Source organism: Octopus bimaculoides, chromosome 11, assembly GCF_046866305.1.
Source record: "Octopus bimaculoides isolate indiv1 chromosome 11, ASM4686630v1, whole genome shotgun sequence".
In the NCBI taxonomy this organism is placed as follows: domain Eukaryota; kingdom Metazoa; phylum Mollusca; class Cephalopoda; order Octopoda; family Octopodidae; genus Octopus; species Octopus bimaculoides.
Window position 1 is genome coordinate 13,074,519 of NC_142938.1, and position 20,000 is coordinate 13,094,518.

The 20,000-nt window shown below is 39.0% G+C and overlaps 1 protein-coding gene across 1 annotated transcript in view; it reads right to left on the minus strand.

Annotated features, from left to right (window-relative positions):
- Positions 1–10,630: 10,630 nt before the first annotated feature.
- LOC149133183 (protein stum homolog) overlaps positions 10,631–20,000 on the minus strand; it is a 113,983-nt gene continuing 104,613 nt past the window's right edge. The window contains exons 2-3 of the mRNA XM_089359499.1: positions 14,797–14,970; positions 10,631–12,642 (exon numbers count right to left, since the gene is read on the minus strand). Of these exons, the coding sequence (XP_089215625.1) occupies positions 12,578–12,642; positions 14,797–14,970 (239 nt within the window). The 3' untranslated portion in view covers positions 10,631–12,577. The remainder of the gene's footprint in view (positions 12,643–14,796; positions 14,971–20,000) is intronic.

A 20,000-nucleotide genomic window follows, 5' to 3' on the forward strand; every position in this document is an offset into this window, starting at 1 on the left:
TTTTAATTTATTTTTTTATCTCCCTAAACTTGAAGATTACCGTCATATTTTATGTAAACCATTCGCATTACTGATCCCAATCAGTTGTTTTGTACCATTCTATGTTTAGCCCCCTGTGGACAATAAAGAAATTGGTATTTCGCCCGTCTTTACGTTTTTGAGTTCAAATTCCACCGAGCTCGGTTTTGCTTTTTATCCTTTCGGGGGTCGATGAAGCAGTACTATTTGAACACTGGAGCCGATGCAATCTGCTTATCCCTTTCCTGGACTTGCTAGCCTTGTTCCTAAATTTAAAACCCGTGCTTATCTTTCAGTCTGAGCGCATTTAATCTAGCTTTGATTAAAGAGTCCAGAGTACACTCTGATAAGATTAATTGAAGTGAGAAGTGAAGAGTATTACGCTTTTGTTTCGTTTCTTTCGTCAGAGAGAGAGAGAGGTGTGTGTATGAGAGAGAGAGGTGTGTGTATGAGAGAGAGAGGTGTGTGTATGAGAGAGAGAGGTGTGTGTATGAGAGAGAGAGAGACGTGAGTGTGTGTGTGTGCTTTATCGTTGGATAGTCAATGATATCCGTCTATTTTGTTTTCTAGCAGGTCGAACGAATACATCAAGGAAGGTCACTCGCCGGTTCGTTGATATTAGTTTGAAATTGTATATGAATAATTTATAGCATGGATTACACACATACACATATATCTCTGTGCGCATATGTATATATACACACACGCACATACAGTCGCACGCGCGTACACACACACACACACGCACGCACACACACACACACACACGCACACACATACACACACACACGCACACACACGCACGCACGCACATCTCAAGACAGCGACTAGATGTAGGTTCAATACTAAGGAGACACTAGCCTCTTATTCTCCAAATAAAGCACATCGGTCTGTCTGTCTGTTTGTCTGTCTCTCTCTCTCTGTCTATCTCTGTCTCTCTCTGTCTGTCTGTCTGTCTCTCTCTCTCTCTCTCTCTCTATCTATCTATCTATCGTGTCTCTCTCTCTCTCTCACTCTCTCTCTCACTCTCTCTCTCTCTATCTATCTATCTATGCAAGTATCCCCCTCTCTCTCTCTTTCTCTGTCTGTCTGTCTGTCTGTCTCTCTCTGTCTATCTCTGTCTCTCTCTGTCTGTCTGTCTGTCTGTCTGTCTGTCTGTCTCTCTCTCTCTCTCTCTATCTATCTATCTATCGTGTCTCTCTCTCTCTCTCTCTCTCTCTCTCTCTCTCTCTATCTATCTATCTATCTATGCAAGTATCCCCCTCTCTCTCTCTCTTTCTCTCTCTTTATGTCTGTCAATAGACAGATAGACAGATGCTCACACAAAAGCTATGTTTTTCTTGTTGTTGTTGATGGTGATGATGATGATGATAGTTGCTATGGTTACTAATGCCTCTGATCTTTTCGTGAACCAACATTGCACTAAGCATCACTCAAACTCTTTGCCATTTAAAACACGACAGAAGACAGACAGCAACAAGAGAGAACAAGGGGGTCCTATACATACATACATACATACATACACACATATATACATACACACATATATACATACATACATGTATACATACATACATGCATGCATGCATACATGCATACATACGTACATTCATACGTACGTACATGTGTATATATGTGTGTGTTCAGTCCCACTGCGTGGCATCTTGGGCAAGTGTCTTCTACTATAGCCTCGGGCCGACCAAAGCCTTGTGAGTGGATTTGGTAGACGGAAACTGAAAGAAGCCCGTCGTATATATGTATATATATATATGTATGTATGTATGTGTTTGTGTGTCTGTGTTTGTCCCCCCAACATCGCTTGACAACCGATGCTGGTGTGTTTATGTCCCCGTAACTTAGCGGTTCGGCAAAAGAGACCGATAGAATAAGTACTAGGCTTCTAAAGAATAAGTCCTGGGGTCGATTTGCTCGACTAAAGGCGGTGCTCCAGCATGGCCGCAGTTAAAAGACTGAAACAAGTAAAAGAGTAAAAGAGTATATAGTACAAGCAAATGTTTATATATACACATGTGACTGTGGGTATTTACACACACACACACACACACACACACACACACACACACACACATACACACACACACACACACACAAACACACGCGTCCGCGCACACACACAGATTCTTTATACTGAAAAATGACAGAAAAATACAAAAACAATTAAATTTTCTTGTTCGTTGTCTGTTACGTTTCATAGTTTAAAGGGTTGTGTGACGTGTGCAGTTTAGATTTTTTTTTTATTCCTTCAGTACTATGTACCGCACATTTTTTCCCTCTCGTACATACTTATCCTTCTATAAACTCACTCTGACGCTCACATTTCATATACATTTATATGAAAGCAGAACTCGTCTATAAGTGTTGTGTGTTTTTGTAGAATGAGAAATGTTTCCTCGCTATCTGGAACCCACATCTTCCGGTTACTGGTTTGATTTTACACACGCACACACACATCCATATATCTACTATGTATTTGTGAAAATGGCGGACGTTGTCTTACAAGCAGTTGTGCAAGCAAAAGTGTTAGTAAATGTTGTCGGATTGACCTGAAAATTTGCACACCTATGTTAAAAGTGCTGGCGAGTTTGCATGGCAACTTTGAGTTTGCTCAATTGAAAGGCGTGGCCTCTAGGGTAAAATTCCTCATCTTTAAAATGTGGCCCGAGTAGGTTATAATACAAATTATATATATATATATATATATATATATATATATATATATATATATATATATATATATATATATATATATATATAAGATAAAACTTACTTGGAGGCAATGCGTGGCGTTCGATCATATGATAACATAAATAATATATAATTATATGCATATATCCATATATATATGTACATACCGACATCTATATGTATACATACAAGCATATATGGGTACAGGACATCACAAAAAACGTTAAACACAATGAGAAACGAAAACATAAAGACGAAGACAGAAAACGAACATTTTTTCGAACAACGAAAAAAAGAAACAGAGAAACGAGACATGCAACATAAAGAATATTACCCTTCTTCAGTTGTCCCTGCTCTATCTATTCCGCGTCGCGGAGTAGATAGAGCAAGGACACTGGCCCTTATGAGTTGGTATGAGTCGAGAAGGTAACTTTACTTGCTTACCTATTATAACACGTTTCCTCAACAGTCAAACAACTTCCGGCTGCTTATAATTCGGTTATCTTTGCAAACTTTGCGCTATCACGATGCAGCTTTAATTTTTCTTTTAAAACAAATCTAGCACGATTTTCTTAGATAGCACCACACACTTCATCAACGCAATCGACGTCGTTGCCGCGGAAGGTCGTCTTTCGGTGGATGCTCTTCCCGACTTGAAACGTTTGTAAAACTCTTAACATTTTGTACAGTTCAGACAATATTTCATCCCGCACAGGCGCGCTATAACATTTACGAAAAACCTTCTGGAATGATTTCCTAATTTGACCAAGAAAATAATTACACCTGCAAGTTGATCTTCATAATTCTTCTTTGTTCAAACTGAGACAAATCACCACCTTCATTAAAACACTTGTAGATAAATGATGCAGTGGTGTGGTTATCATTGGAGAGAGTGGACGCGCAATGCCCAGCGGTTAGGGCAGTGGACTCGCAGTTATAGGATCGCGGCTTCGATTCCCAGACCGGGCATTGTGAGTGTTTATTGAGCGAAAACACCTAAGGCTCCACAGGGCTCCGGCAGGGGATGGTGGCGAACCCTGCTGTACTCTTCCACCACAACTTTCTCTCACTCTTACTTCCTGTTTCTGTTGTGTCTGTAATTCGAAGGGCCAGCCTTGTCACACTGTGTCACGCTGAATCTCCCCGAGAACTACGTTAAGGGTATACGTGTCTTTGGAGTGCTCAGCCAGTTGCACGTTAATTTCACGAGCAGGCTGGTCCGTTGATCGGATCAACTGGGACCCTCGACGTCGTAAGCGACAGAGTGGCAACAAACAATTATTGGAGAGAAAGTCAATTCCACATATATACAGTGTAACATTCGCGAGCAAGGAGCACCGGAAGGTTTGCTCGCAGTTTTAAAAGACCTGTGTCTCTTTTGCGGCTGGCCTCAAATATACAATCAGACGTAAGTACGTACGTACGTAGATACATACATGCATACGTGCATATATATGTTTGTATGTACGTATTTATGTTTGTGTGCATGTGTGTGTCTATGGGTGTATGTATGTATGTATGCATGTATGTTTGTATGTGTGTATGAATGCATTCATACAAACACGCACACGCGCATATATGCATACGTCTGCGTATGTGAGTGTGCACTTACACGCACATACACACACACACACACAAATAAATACATATATATATATATATATATATATATATATATATATATACTTTCATACATAAATATATGTATATATATATATACATATATATGCTTACATACACACACACACACACACACACATATGTATATGTATGTATATACACACATCTGTTTATCTAGCTAACTATGTATACATTTAAGTATATTCTGTAGATATTTGATATAGGCCTCAGATTTAAGGTAAGAAACATAAAAATCTCATCCCTTCAATACCTCAAATACCACCACCACCACCACCACCATTATCATTATCCTCATATTCGCCACTAAATGTCAGCAAATAGCTTATCTTCGTAGTTAGTTACGTACAACGTCAAGTTTAAGGTCACTACGGCAATGAACGTACGCCTTGCAATCGCTTCGTTTCCGCTCAGCGTTTACTGTAAGAGTCGTAAAGATAGCAATGGTGCCACACCCTTGCTATTACGTTTTTCTACGGTGGCAGCGTCGCTGTTGCTGTCGTCGAGTTCTTTAGCGTCAGGCCAAACGGGATCGAACTGGCCTCCATCATAATACATCCCAATGCTGTTATCTTTTTTTTTTTTTTTATTTGTTTCAGTTATTTGACTACTGCCAAGCTGGAGCACCACGTCGAAGGATTTTAGTCGAACAATTTGTTCCTAATGCTAATATTTTCTTCTTGAAGTCGGGTAGTTATTCTATCAGTCTCTTTTGCGGAATCGGCAAGTTACGGGGACATAAATAAACCACTACCGGCTGTCAATGGGTGGAAAGGGTTGACAACACAAAGGCATGTTGTTGGCACTCCGTCGCTTACGACGTCGAGGGTTCCAGTTGATCCGATCAACGGAACAGCCTGCTCGTGAAATTAACGTGCAAGTGGCTGAGCACTCCACAGACATGTGTACCCTTAACGTAGTTCTTGGGGATATTCAGCATGACACAGTGTGACAAGGCTGACCCTTTGAATTACAGGCACAACAGAAACAGGAAGAAAGAGTGAGAGAAAGTTGTGGTGGAAGAGTACAGCAGGGTTCACCACCATCCCCTGCCGGAACACAAAGGCATACACATAAACCAATACACATACACATAAACCAATACATATAGAGAGGCACACACACACGCACGCACGCACGCACGCACGCACATACACACACATTTTTCACAGGTTTCCACACAGTTTCGTCGGCTAGATTCACTCACAAGACATTGGTTAGCCAAGGTACTGTGCATTAGGACTGAACCCGAAACAGGTTTCAAAGCGAGCAGCGAGCTTCTTAACAACACTGCCATATCTGCCATTTCCCCCCTGTAGAATCGCAGGACTGTATTATCTAATGTGACTTTACCGTATTTGAAATTACATTCAGTCGCCATTTTCAGCAAAATCATACGACCACGTATGGGTCTCCCGCAGTGGATCATAGGAAAGCAATGTGTATGTGTTTGTGCGGGCGCGATGTATCGGTTGTCGCTTGATCAAAGGCATTCGAGACATGACAGTCACGCTTTATTTATTGTCGAATCACATCGACCGCAGAGCTCAGCTGGTACTCGTTTTATCGACCCCGAAAGGACGAAAGGCAAAAATCGTCCACGGCGGAATTTGAACCTGGAACGTAAAGACGGATGAAATGCCGGTCATCATTTTTCCCGGCGCGGTAACGATTCTGCCAGCTTGTTGCATTTTCGTTACGCAAAAACATTAACAGTAAATACGAATTAGAAGGAAACAGGTATTTTAACTACAGGTAGAAATCTTGTCGATAACAGCAACAGCAACAACAACAACAACAACAACAACAACGACGATGACGACAACAACAATAATATCAACAACAACAGTACGCATGCTTGTATCGCTACGGATGTAAGTACGAACAACGGAAGATTGTTTTTTTTTTCTAGTGTTTCGTCGAATAGAAAAACTCTTTGATATGAAATATTTTCCCTGAAGATCGAAAGCTAGGGAAAAAATTGTGCATCAACCTAGGACCAACTTCCCGCAGTCAATCACAGAAACCCGGAGAGAGTCCCTGTTATGCACATCGGGTTTCCCGGTCCCATCCAAACATTAGCTGGAGACAGTCCTTGCAGATATTTTAAGTGAAACATCATTCATTGAGCGAGGGTGGATACATGACATTATATGTCTTTTTCAAACAGAGAACGAAACGGAAGCACAAATTCGCATAAATTCTTGTTTTATAAATGTTTAAATTCGTCCAAATTATATATTTGATAACGTCTTTAATCCGTTTTCTTGTCTATGTATAATTTCTTCGTCTCCCCCTACATATCTTTGTAAGCCCCCTATTCAACGTGTCTTTGTGTTTTACTTTTTCCTGTATCTCTTGGAGCCCTTGTGGCTAATTCTTTCTAATTTTGGCAGAGGGCTAGCAGTTTTGAGAGAAGGAGAAAGTTGATTACATCGACTCGCAGTACTTGGCTGGTTCTTTATTTAATCGACTCCGAAAGAATGAAAGGTCAAGTTGACCTCGGTGAGATTTGAATTCAGGACGTAAACAACCGGAAGCAATGCTGATAAGCATTTCGGCCAACGTGCTAACGATTCTGCCAGCTTGACGGCTTTAGCCCTTGGGGTTAATAAGAAAAAGATTATGGTTCCGGGTTCAGTCCCATTGCGTGACACGTTGGGTAAATCAACGAAAGTCTTGTGAGTTTTGGTAGACAGAAGCTGAAAGAAGCCCGTCGTCGTGTATATATATATATATATATATATATATATATATATATATATATATATATATATATATGTGTGTGTGTGTGTGTGTGTGTGTGTGTGTGTGTGTGTGTGTGTATACGTACGTATGTATGTATGTATGTATGCATGTGTGTGTGCCTCTGTGTGTTTGTCCTCCATCACCGCTTGACAACTGGTGTTCGTGCATTTACGCCCCAGTAACTTGGCGGTTCGGCAAAAGAAACCGATAGAATAAGTACTAGGCTTAAGAAATGAGTCCTAGGGTCTATTTGCTCGATAAAAACCTTTCAAGGCGGTGCTCCAGCATGGCTGCAGTCAAATGACTGAAACGAATAAAAGAATTATTACGGTTAAGGCGGTTAGCAGGCAGAATCGTTAGTATGCCGGACAAAATACTTAGCGACATTTCGTTCGTCCCTACGTTCTGGGTTCAAATTCCTCCGAAGTCGACTCTACCTTTCATTCCTTTCGGGGTCGATTAAATAAATACCAGCTGAGCACTGGGGTCGATGTAATCGACTATGCAACTCCTTTCAAAAACTAGTGACCCTATACCAAAATTTGAAACCATTATTAATATTATGGTTCAAATTCCGTCGAGGTCGACTTTGCCTTTCATCCTTTCGAAGTCGGTAAATTAAGTACCAGTTGCGTACTGGGGTCAATCCCAGTACTTCATAGGTACTTTATTTTATCTGTCCTGAAAGGATGAACGGGAAAGTTGACCTCAACGGTAATTGAACACAGAATGTAAAGAGCCGGAAGAAATGCTGTTAAACATTTTGTCCGACGCATTTTGTTCACAGAAAAGATCATTATGAAAGCCGTGGTTGTTCTTACCCGCATGAAGTGTTACAATGCGTCACAGTTATCATTGTGATATTATAATCGTCAGTTTGTGTTAAGATACATTTTAATCTATGAAGTAAAATAATAAAAGCTCTGTGTACAGGACATTATACAAATGTATGTGTGCGTGTGTGCTGTGTAATAAGAGACAAAGAAAACGTTATTGGTATTCTTATACTTTAATATACACATGTTTCAATAAGCCGGAGCCACATTTCTTCAGTATTTTGGAACCCGCACTTTAATCTACCCTCCTATACGATGTTGGCTTTCACAGTGCATCAGAATTTTCATGTGGGATCAATTACTGAGTCCTGAACTCATTGATATCGTGTTATGCATGATAGCACACTATTAGTATTCATTCTCTCTCTCTCACACGCATAAATATATGAACACGTACACATAACAAGTGTAATTATTCTGATAGGTGTGTTTTAACAAAAGAAAAAAAATGCTCTTATTTTGGCTAACACCGTGTGTATGTGTTAAGGGTTGAAATTTGAATATAAACAAAATACCTTTATGAAATCAACTGAGAATTGAATCTCGTATCTGAAGCTTGCTGGGCCGACTCTGACCAGTGACACCACACTGATTTCACGTTCTAATCTCTTTCACCTTTTTCTTTCCATTTTTAAAGCAGACATTTAACCTTTGGAACGCGTTCACTTGTCTCATTGATCATTCCCTAACAACATTGCGTCAATTCACAGAGGGTTTCTAACAGTCTTCTTTTTTGTTATCATCAACAGCATCGCTATTATTAGATCGTGGAGGGCAAGCGGCAAGCCTGCAGTCGCAGCTAAAGCACTGGGAAAATATCTTTCAATATTTCGTCTGCTACTTTGCCTTTCATCCCCTGGCGGTTGAAAATGTAACAGTAAAGTACTCGCGTCAATGACATCGACTAACTCGCTTCTCCTCAAAACTGCTGACCTTGTGCCGAAACTAGAAACAGTTAATATTAAATGGTGGTTTGGCAGAATCGTTAAACATGTTGGAAAAAAAGATAGTTCTTACGGTATTTGTCCCGGTTCTATGCTTTCTGGATTTAAATCTTATCGAGGTCAGTTTTCCTCCTCCGGGTTCGACAAAATGGGGGGAACCAATTAACTTTTGGATTCGATACAATCGAGTGTTCCCGCATTCCAATTATCTGGCATCGTCCGTGTGTTAAAAATAATTATAAGGTATTAGGTTAGCAGAATCGATAGGACGTTGGGGGGAAAATATGCCTTCCGAATTTGTTCCGGCTTTTAGCATTTCGAGCTTAAATTCTGCCGAGGTAAATTTTGCTTATTGATTTGCGTTTATATCGGAAACAATTATTATTTAGTAAGGAGTGGCTGTGTGGTAAGTAGCTTGCTTACCAACCACATGGTTTCGGGTTCAGTCCCACTGCGTGGCACCTTGAGCAAGTGTCTTCTACTATAGCCTCAGGCCGAACAAAGCCTTGTGAGTAGATTTGGTAGACGGAAACTGAAAGAAGCCCGCCGTATATATGTATATATGTATATATATATATATATATATATGTATGTGTGTGTATGTGTTTGTCCCCCCCACCATCGCTTGACAATCGTCCCCGTAACTTAGCGGTTCGGCAAAAGAGACCGATAGAATAAGTACTAGGCTTACAAAGAATAAGTCCTGGGGTTGATTTGCTCGACTACAGGCGGTGCTCCAGCATGGTCTCAGTCAAATGACTGAAACAAGTAAAAGAGAGAGTAAAAGAAAAGAGAAAGTTAGCAGAATCGTTAGCACACCGGGCAAAATGCTTAACGGCATTTCGTCCGTCTTTACGTTCTGAGCTCAAATTCCGCCGAGGTTGACTTTGCCTTTCATCCTTTCGAGGTCGATAAATTAAGTACCAGTTGAGCACTGGGGGTCAATGTAATCGACTAGCCCCCTCCTCCCACAATTTCAGGCCTTGTGCCTTTAGTAGAAAGAATTATTATTATAGAGATTAGGTGGCGAGCTGGCAGAATCTTTAGGACGCCGGACAAAATGCTTAGCGGTATTTTCGTCCCTCTACGTCCTGAGTTCAAATACCACCGAGGTCGATTTCAGCTTTCGTCCTTTCGGCGTCGATGAGAGAAGTACCAGTTGAGTCGATGTAATCGAGTAACCCCTTTACCAAAACTTCAAACCTTGTGCCTATAGTAGGAAGTATTATTAAGGCTGGGAGCTGGCGGAACCGTTAGCACGCCGGGCGAAATGCTTAGCGGTATTTCGTCTGCCATTACGTTCTGAGATCAAATTCCGCCGAGGTCGACTTTGCCTTTCATCCTTTCGGGGTCTATAAATTAAGTACCAGTTACACACTGGGGTCGATGTAATCGACTTAATACCTTTGTCTGTCCTTGTTTGTCCCCTCTATGTTTAGCCCCTTGTGGGCAATAAAGAAATAAGAACCGTTAGCTAACGCTGGACAAAATACTCAGCGGCATTTCGTCCGTCTTTTGTTCTAGGATTGGGAGCTAGCAGAACTATTAGCGCAACTGACATAATGCATAGCAGCATCATTTCTTTAGGATTTTGCGTTCCGAGTTCAAATTCCACCGAGGTTGACTTTATCTTTTCATCTTTTCGAGGTCGATGTAATCTCCTTTGCCCCTCCCCCCATGCCAAAATTTGAAGCCATATTTGTTCCAGCTTTAGAAAATAAAATATATCTTTGAAAGGTCTTTAAAACAAAACAGATCGTTTATTAAAAGAATAGCGCAAATAAATATATAAATAAATAAAAATGAAAAAAAAAACACAAGGGTCTAGAAAAATAAAAACGTGAAAGGGGCCGGGGAAGAAGGACAATGAGAAAAAAAGGGAGAGAGGGAGATTGAAAGTGGTGGTTGTGGTGGTGGGATTGCTTCTAAATAAAGGTATGGAATTTCGGTTTGTGTTTTGGGGGGTAAGGCCCCATAACTGTTGTTGTTTAGCTCGAAGTGAGCCCTCATCGAGCCGGCCTATGATCAAAGGCATTCCAGCCGTGTCCATCCCGTCTTGTATTTTTTTGTTGTTGTTGCTACGACTACATCATCTCATGTCCTTCCCTTTTTTTACGACGGTGCGATGTGATTTGAGGGAGATTTGGTTGCTCTTTTTTGCAGAGAAAGCAACTCGAAGAGATTCCCTTGCTGGCCGAAGGCCTGTAAGTTTTAGGATATGGTGCCTTGTTGTTGTCTGGGCCCAGGTCAACCCTAATTTAACAGACCAAAGATGAAAGGCACTTCAGCTGTAACTGTCCCGTCTTATATACATACATACATACATACACACACACACACACACACATATATATATATATATATATATATATATATATATACATACATACATACATATATATATATATATATATATATATATATATATATATATATATATATATATATATGTATTATGTATATCAAGTACTTATATATATATATCAAGGACTAAATTGTTGTTTCTTTTGGAAAACAGTAGAATGTGAATAAAGGGAGATTTGACAGTTATTTCTAGCGAGTCTAGCGACCATATAGAAGCTCCCATTTTGGCTCGAAGGGTGGATTGTTGGTGATGGCGGTGGTTGGGGGAAAATGGGATGTTAGGACGTTCATGCTGTTTTCTAAGGACATTAGCAGCGCGAAATGAATTGAAAAAAAAATAATAAATAAGGCTGCTTTATCCAGAAATCTAACCCGACGTCACGGTTTCGAGCCGCCGGAAGCTCTATCTTGTTATTAAACGACGCTCACCACAATATATATTGTATATATATTATTCAATAGTTAATCACAAAGGCCCAATGTGTGTGTTTTTAGATAAGGTTTTGGGGGTTTGTTGAAGGTGGGAGGGTAGTTATGGGAAATTCTTAAAATATTCCCCCCCCCCTTCAGTGGAGTGGGGAAATGGGACGTTATGATGTTGATACCTGTCCAAGGGGCACTAGCGGCGTAAGTGAAGTAAAACGGTATTCAAGCCGGAATTGAAACCGTGATAGCCGTGTTCGTCGTCACTCGCCACAGGAAAAAGGTATATAAAAACCATTGTTATTTATATCGGCTTAGATCACCGCGTTCTTTTTGTGCGTGAGTGTACTGTTGAGAGAGTGTGTATCTGTGTGTGTGTGTGTGTGTGTGTGTGTGTTAGTTGTGGATGTATATTGTGTATGTTAAGTTTATTGTTGGGTTTATGTGTATCTGTATGTGTGACTGTGTAAGCGTATGGTTCGGTTGGAGCGTGTGTATTATGTGTGTGCATATGATAGGGTGCATATGCAAATGTGCATGCTTTAGTGTGTGTGTGTGTATGTGTGTGTGTATAAGAGAGATAGGCTATATATATGAGGATGTATATGTATTTATCTGTGTATGCGACTGTGTGTGAAAATGTGACCTGTCTGAGTGTGTGTGTGTTGGCATGAGTACGCGTTTGTGTGAGTGTATGTGTGTATATGTGTGTGAGTACGTGTTTGTGTATGTGAGTGTCTTAGTGAAGTATGAAATGTTAAATCCGCTCTGTCGCCTGCATCCTCGTTTCTTCTTCTTCTTCTTCTTCTTCTTCTTCTTCTTCTTCTTCTTCTTCTTCTTCTTCTTCTTCTTCTTCTTCTTCTTCTTTCCTTCGTTCTCTCTCTCTATCTATCTGCTTCTCTACTCTGGCATGCTGCTCTGTCGTCTGACATAGTATTGCTTACGAGTTGGCTCACCTTTTGAGGCTGAAATGAAACAAAAAAGTCAATAAATTATGAAATAAAAAAAAAGAAAGAAAGAAAGAGAAACTTCAATGAAGAATTCAGAAACAAATTTGCTTATAACTAAACAAGGATTATATTTTATGTTCATAGCGGCTGAAATACGTCATAATACCGGACGAGTATCCCAGTTAACGAGTATTCCCAAAGTACTTACATTAAATACAATATACTGAGGGATATTTTAATCTAATACTATTTCTGTTGCACATAACGTATTTTTATTCGGTCGAGCGGCTAATCGCAACATCAGTAAATTTTTATTCCTGTTTTCCTGTATTAGTGGCGACAGATCTTGCCTTAGCACGCGGTAAGCTTGTGTACATGCTACTGACAAAACTCAATGAGGCAGAAATGCACATCTAGTACTCACATCACCGCTGCTGGATGATTTTTGTCTGCTACTGATATAGTTTTGTGTCTTTAGACACATTGCATTCGCAAGAGATATCATCCCCAGACAAAATACCACAGTTAATTTACCTCCCGTGATATATATCTGTATTAAGTAGATATATCACAGCTGGCTATATTACAATACGTTTGGATTGGAAGAAAGCCAAATTGCTAATTGTTCTGTTGTCCAGCCGCAGATCAAGACAGTGTGCGAGTAAGTATACGCACGTGTGCCTGACCTTCATATCTTTAGGTAAAGGATGGTATGTCCAAATGTATTTGTTTCCTCTGTGAGTTCATTCCAGGGCTTCCGTATGAAACTTAAGTAGCAAATGAATGCGTTAAGTACTGTATAAAGCTCACGAGTAACTCTAATATCGGTCTTTAGTTTCTCTGTAGTCGAATGTTCTTCAATAACTGGGAGGAGTAGGTTGTCTGTACTAGTGTAGGAGAGAAGAGGGGAGCTGGGTTGCTATGAGCCGTGGCAACACATTGTAATATTCTTTCTATTTAACGAGAGAGCACAGTCGTGTGCATATATACATATATATATATATATGTGTGTGCATTCTTTTATTCTTTTTACTTGTTTCAGTCATTTGACTGCGGCCATGATGGAGCACCATCTTTAATACTATCAGACTGTTTTACCGAACCGCTATGTTATGGGGACGTAAGCAAACTAACAGCAGTTGTCAAGTGGTAGCAGTGGACAGACACAGCGATACACACACAAATATATACATACATACATCCATACATACATACATGCGTGTATACATACATATATATATATATATATATATATATATATATATATATATATATGTGTATATGTATATTGTTGTATTTGGGGATGGTCATGTTGCCAGTTTAGCCAATAAAAACACACGCACTATATATTTGGTGTTCACTTGCTTCAGCTAGCAAAGGACCGCTGATGAGGTCACAGAAATGTGACGAAAGAATTCTGGCCGAAATACAATTAATATAAAACAAAATATGTTTCAACACTCGAATTCACATCAAGAATCTTGCAAAACGAATATATAAACGTATATATATATATATATATATATATATATATATATATATATATATATATACAATGGGCTTCTTTCAGTTTCCGCCCACCAAATCCACTCACAAGGGTTTGGTCAGCCCGAAGCTATGGTAGAAGACACTTGCCCGACGTAGAACTGAACCTGGAACCATGTGGTTAGGAAGCAAGCTTCTTACTATACAGTCACACCTGCGCCTAAATACATATTAAATTAATTCACTTTTACAAAGAACTTATATACATATGTATGTATGAATGTATGTATGTATGTAGGTTCAAAAAACGAAAAAGACAAAAAGACAAAAAAAACAACAACAACAAACAACAACGTGAGGACGTGATACAGATTGTGTTACTGGACGCTCGGGAAAGGAAAGAAAGAGAATTTGACGTTTCGAGCGGAGCTCTTCGTCGGAAACAAGGAAAGTCCAAAGAAGGGAAAAACGGAGGAAGAAAAAATCGCCACCGATATCCACGAGGTTACATATGTATCTATGTATGTATGTCAATATTTATCTATCTGTCGATATATGTATGCGTGCCATATTTGTTTTTTTGTTTGTTTGTTTGTGTGTGTCTGTATGTGTATGTGTGGCGTCTGTGTGTGTGTGTATGCGTGTGTGCGTATTATGTTTAAGTATTAAAGGACTGCTACTTACAGGCTAATGTTACGAATGTCATACCCCATATGATGCTCCAAATCCAACCAACAATTAATATAAAAGTGATCATCTGGAGGAATGCAGACAGCAGATTAAGGCAGAAGGCTCGACCGCGGGACGAGACACGGGTTTTCTCCACACAGAACACTGTCACCGATGACAATAATGTTCCTGAAAAATATAGCATACATAAAATCAATAAGACTTCGCGTAAAATACAAACATTTAGAGAAAAAAAAACAAACAAACTGATTCTATAAAAAGACAGATCGCGATTGGAACACTTTTGTTCTGATTGTCTTTCTTTGCATTTTTAGACTGCACTGTTCCTATTTACTATCCACTCCCTGATCTTTTATATTGTACGTATAAAATTGTGCTCGCAAATTTGGTGATTTCATTCCAACCAATTTTTCATTAAAATGCAATTTTCTTCCACTCCAGCAATTTTTATTATATCAGAGTTTCACTTGTTTTGTGTGTGTGTGCGTGAGTGTGTGTGTGTGTGTGTGTGTGTGTGTGTGTGTGTGTGTGTGTGTGTGTGTGTGTGTGTGTGTGTGTGTGTGTGTGTGTGTGTAGCAGCACGAGTTATATATATATATATATATATATATATATATGCATGCAGTTCTACGTTGTGACGTTGTGTATAAAACTGCATGTAGCGAGTATGGCTTATCCAATGTTACAGCAGATAAGTACACATACTGGTTAAATAACACTTCTAAATCAATGCTTCTTCTGTAAAAAAAAATACCTACGAAATACCACACTCAAGACATCCAGGTTTCTATCAAATACACAGAATAGAACATTGGGAACCTGAGAATAGAAGAAGCCATCTTCATTAACAAGCCTAACCCACGTATTAACAACAGAATCGAGCTGCACACAGATGATCGGTTACCATAGCAACGAATTCATACGTATACTCACACATATATATACACATCAGTTGTCAAGCGATGGTGGTGGTGATGGTGGGGGGCACAAACACAGACACACACACATATGCACACACAGACACATATGCACACACACACATATGCACACACAGACACATATGCACACACACACATATGCACACACACACATTTCAATACGGAGCAAATAATTCAAGAAAAAAATAAGTTGCGAAGATAACAGTAATTCTATTATTATCTAGTGTAGCAATTAAAAAATGATAATAACAGAATCAATAGTATAGGCGATACATATATATATATATATATATATATATATATATATATATATATATATATATATATATATATAATTATATGTATATATATGATACAAATAATATGTGAGTATATGCATATATACGTACATGTATGTACATACCTACATCTACATGTATATATAGATGCATTTCTGGGTACAGGACGTCACAAAAAAAAACGTAGACAAAATGAAAAACAGAACACAGAAAATAAACAGGCCACATAGAGAACATTTCCTTTATCAGCTGCCCCTATTCTAAACTAAGCGTTTCGAAGAATTAGGGCAGGACGCATGATATATATATATATATATATATATATACGACAGGCTTCTTTCAGTTTCCGTCGACCAAATCCACTTACAAGGCATTGTTCGGCTTGAGGCTATAGTAGAAGACACTTGCTCAAGGTGCCACGCAGTGGGACTGAACCCGGAGCCATGTGGCTGGAAAGCAAGCTATTTACCACACAGCCACTCCTGCTCCTATATATATATATATATATACCCTGAAACTAGTCTATATATATATATATATATATATATATATATATATATATATATATATATATATATCTTAATATAAGCACATGCATGCATGTACATAAATGTCTCTCTCTCTCTCTCTTTCTCTCTCTCTCTCTACACACACATATATATATAAACAATGGTAGTTTACAATTCTGTTTATCTCTAGCCTTTGTTTTAAGAATAACAAAAGATAAACATGTCTGTCTGTGCAGCTGGCTATTTTCACCTTTCCATCTTCTCTTATCAAGGATTTTTACAGTTACTGGGGTTCAAGTTTGTGTATCTGTGTGTGTGTGTGTGTGTGTGTTTGTGTGTGCGCGCGTGTGTTTGTGTGCGTGTATATAACAGCAACAATAAACCTTTCTAATTTTGATGCAAGGCTAGCAATTTAGAGGGAGGATGATAGTCAGTTACATCGACCCCCGTGCTTAGCTGGTATTTATTTTATCGACCCCCGAAAGGATGGAAGGTTGAGTCGACCTCGGCGGAATTTGAACTCAGAACGAAAAGAGCCGTAAAAAATTCTGTTTATCGGGCGCGGTAACTATTATTTTTCCAGCCCACCCCCATGAACAACAACAACAACAACAACAACAACAACAACAACAACAACAACAACAACAACAACAACAACAACAACAACAACAACAACAACAACAACAACAACAACAACAACAACAACAACAACAACAACAACAACAACAACAACAACAACAACAACAACAACAACAACAACAACAACAACAACAACAACAACAACAACAACAACAACAACAACAACAACAACAACAACAACAACAACAACAACAACAACAACAACAACAACAACAACAACAACAACAACAACAACAACAACAACAACAACAACAACAACAACAACAACAACAACAACAACAACAACAACAACAACAACAACAACAACAACAACAACAACAACAACAACAACAACAACAACAACAACAACAACAACAACAACAACAACAACAACAACAACAACAACAACAACAACAACAACAACAACAACAACAACAACAACAACAACAACAACAACAACAACAACAACAACAACAACAACAACAACAACAACAACAACAACAACAACAACAACAACAACAACAACAACAACAACAACAACAACAACAACAACAACAACAACAACAACAACAACAACAACAACAACAACAACAACAACAACAACAACAACAACAACAACAACAACAACAACAACAACAACAACAACAACAACAACAACAACAACAACAACAACAACAACAACAACAACAACAACAACAACAACAACAACAACAACAACAACAACAACAACAACAACAACAACAACAACAACAACAACAACAACAACAACAACAACAACAACAACAACAACAACAACAACAACAACAACAACAACAACAACAACAACAACAAGAGCACTCCGAGAGCGCAAACCTCCGCCAAGGCAACACCAACGTCCTCTCAACGATTAACCAAAGAGGGTTTTTTTAAATGAAAATATCTGAAATAAACTCGACTGCTCTCACAGACGAAAATACTAAAAATGAACTCGACCACTTTCAAAAATTAAGTAAAAAAAGACGGGAAAATAATCCAGAATCCTTGTCCGGTACTTGATCAATCCCAATGCTAGTCATGGAATGTGAAGGTGTCTGTAGAAAATTTAGCAACAGTAATAAATAAATAGTTTATCCTTATCTAATACAAGCCAAAGTTAACAAATTCACCATTCAAAATAGTTTCGAAGGCGGAGGTAACAATAAGTTCTACTCAGAAATGTTTAAATGAATAGCCTGAGACCTTTTGGTTTTCTTCTTCACTTAAATTCCGGCCTTCCTTTAGTATTCCTGTTGTTTTAGATCGATGTATAGATGTATGTATATATGTAAGTATACTGTAAAGTGTTAATATGTATGCATAATATATATATCATAAAAATATGTTAGTGTTATTTAATTTTTGAACAGTTTTGTTGCCGTTTGTTTATGTAGTTTGATTTCTTTATCCATCAGTTTCTACTAAGATAGAGACGCGTGTAAAATTAATAATAGAGAAACGAAAAGAAAAATTTGGAAACAGCCTAAAGGGAGATAATTGAAAAAGACTTGAAAGTCAACGCAAGATCGTAATCATGTAAAGTAAATATAACAAATAATCCAGAATCCTTGTCCATTACCGGATCGATCCCAAAATCTAATCAGTTCGTGCAAGTCACGAGGCCAAACATCCCTGAAAGTTTCATCCGAGTCCATCCAGCGGATCTTGAGATATCTTGTCTACGGATAAACAAACAAACACGATTGAAAACAATAACTCCGCCGTCGCGAAGGCGGAGGTAATGATTACTTTTTTAGTCACAGCGGATTAGATGAAGGGGGCATCACAAGGGCAGAAAACAATTTCTGTAGGGATTTACATAAAGGATGTGGAGAACGAAATGGAAAAGACAGTGAAATACGATTCATGGTACACGAAATATGTGGTCATATAAATGATGCAGTCCTTCTGATACAGGAGAAACTCCAACTAGAGCCTGTCAAAGAACCCCACAGATCCAGGGTGACCCTGACCACGAAAGGTACGAGCCCTCTCTCCTACTCTCCAGTCTACAGGGGCATACTTAGAGCAGAGTCATTAACTCTAACCATTTTTGCCAGTCATCTATCGTTTCACAGGTTCACCGGGAGGTAGCATTTCCCTCTCTACCATCACTAGCAGAAGTCGATGAGAGCTTCACCGAAGAGGAAAGTATCTTCCTTCAGTCCTTTCAACCTCGTCCACCACACTGCTTCTTTCGCCATAGCCACTAGGCAGAGGAACACCACCTAGTAGTAGTAGTTGTAGTAATTCTAGTTTTCTACTTTTTGCACAAGGCCAGCAGTTTTGAATGACGAGTGTAAGTCGAATATATCGACTCCATTACTTGGCTAGTTCTTTATTTTGTCGACCGCGGTGGGATGGAAGGTAAAGTTGACCTTAGCAAGACTTGAATTAAAAAAAAACGCAAAGAACCACCAGTTCATGCGAGCGTGTACATTGCTGGTAAGAATAAAGCTTATAAAATTAGTGGAGGAATTCGAAAGATTGTTTTGCTACAATAGCGGAACGTCTGTCATGTTTACAGTTACGAGTTCGAATCTCACGGGCAACCTTCGACTGTCTTCTTCGAAGGTTTTTTTTTAAATCTAATATTTACACGCTCTTTTTTATAGCTTTATCTATTTCGAGTTTCACCATTAGAAACGATATATTCTTTTATTGATTTACTGTTTTACTTGTTTCAGTCATTTGACTGCGGCCAAGCTGGAGCACCGCCTTAAGGGGTTTTAGTTGAAGAAATCGACCCCGGGACTTATTCATTATAAGCCTAATACTTATTCTGTCAGTCTATACTGCCGAACCGCTAACTGACGAGGACATAAACGTACCAGCATCGG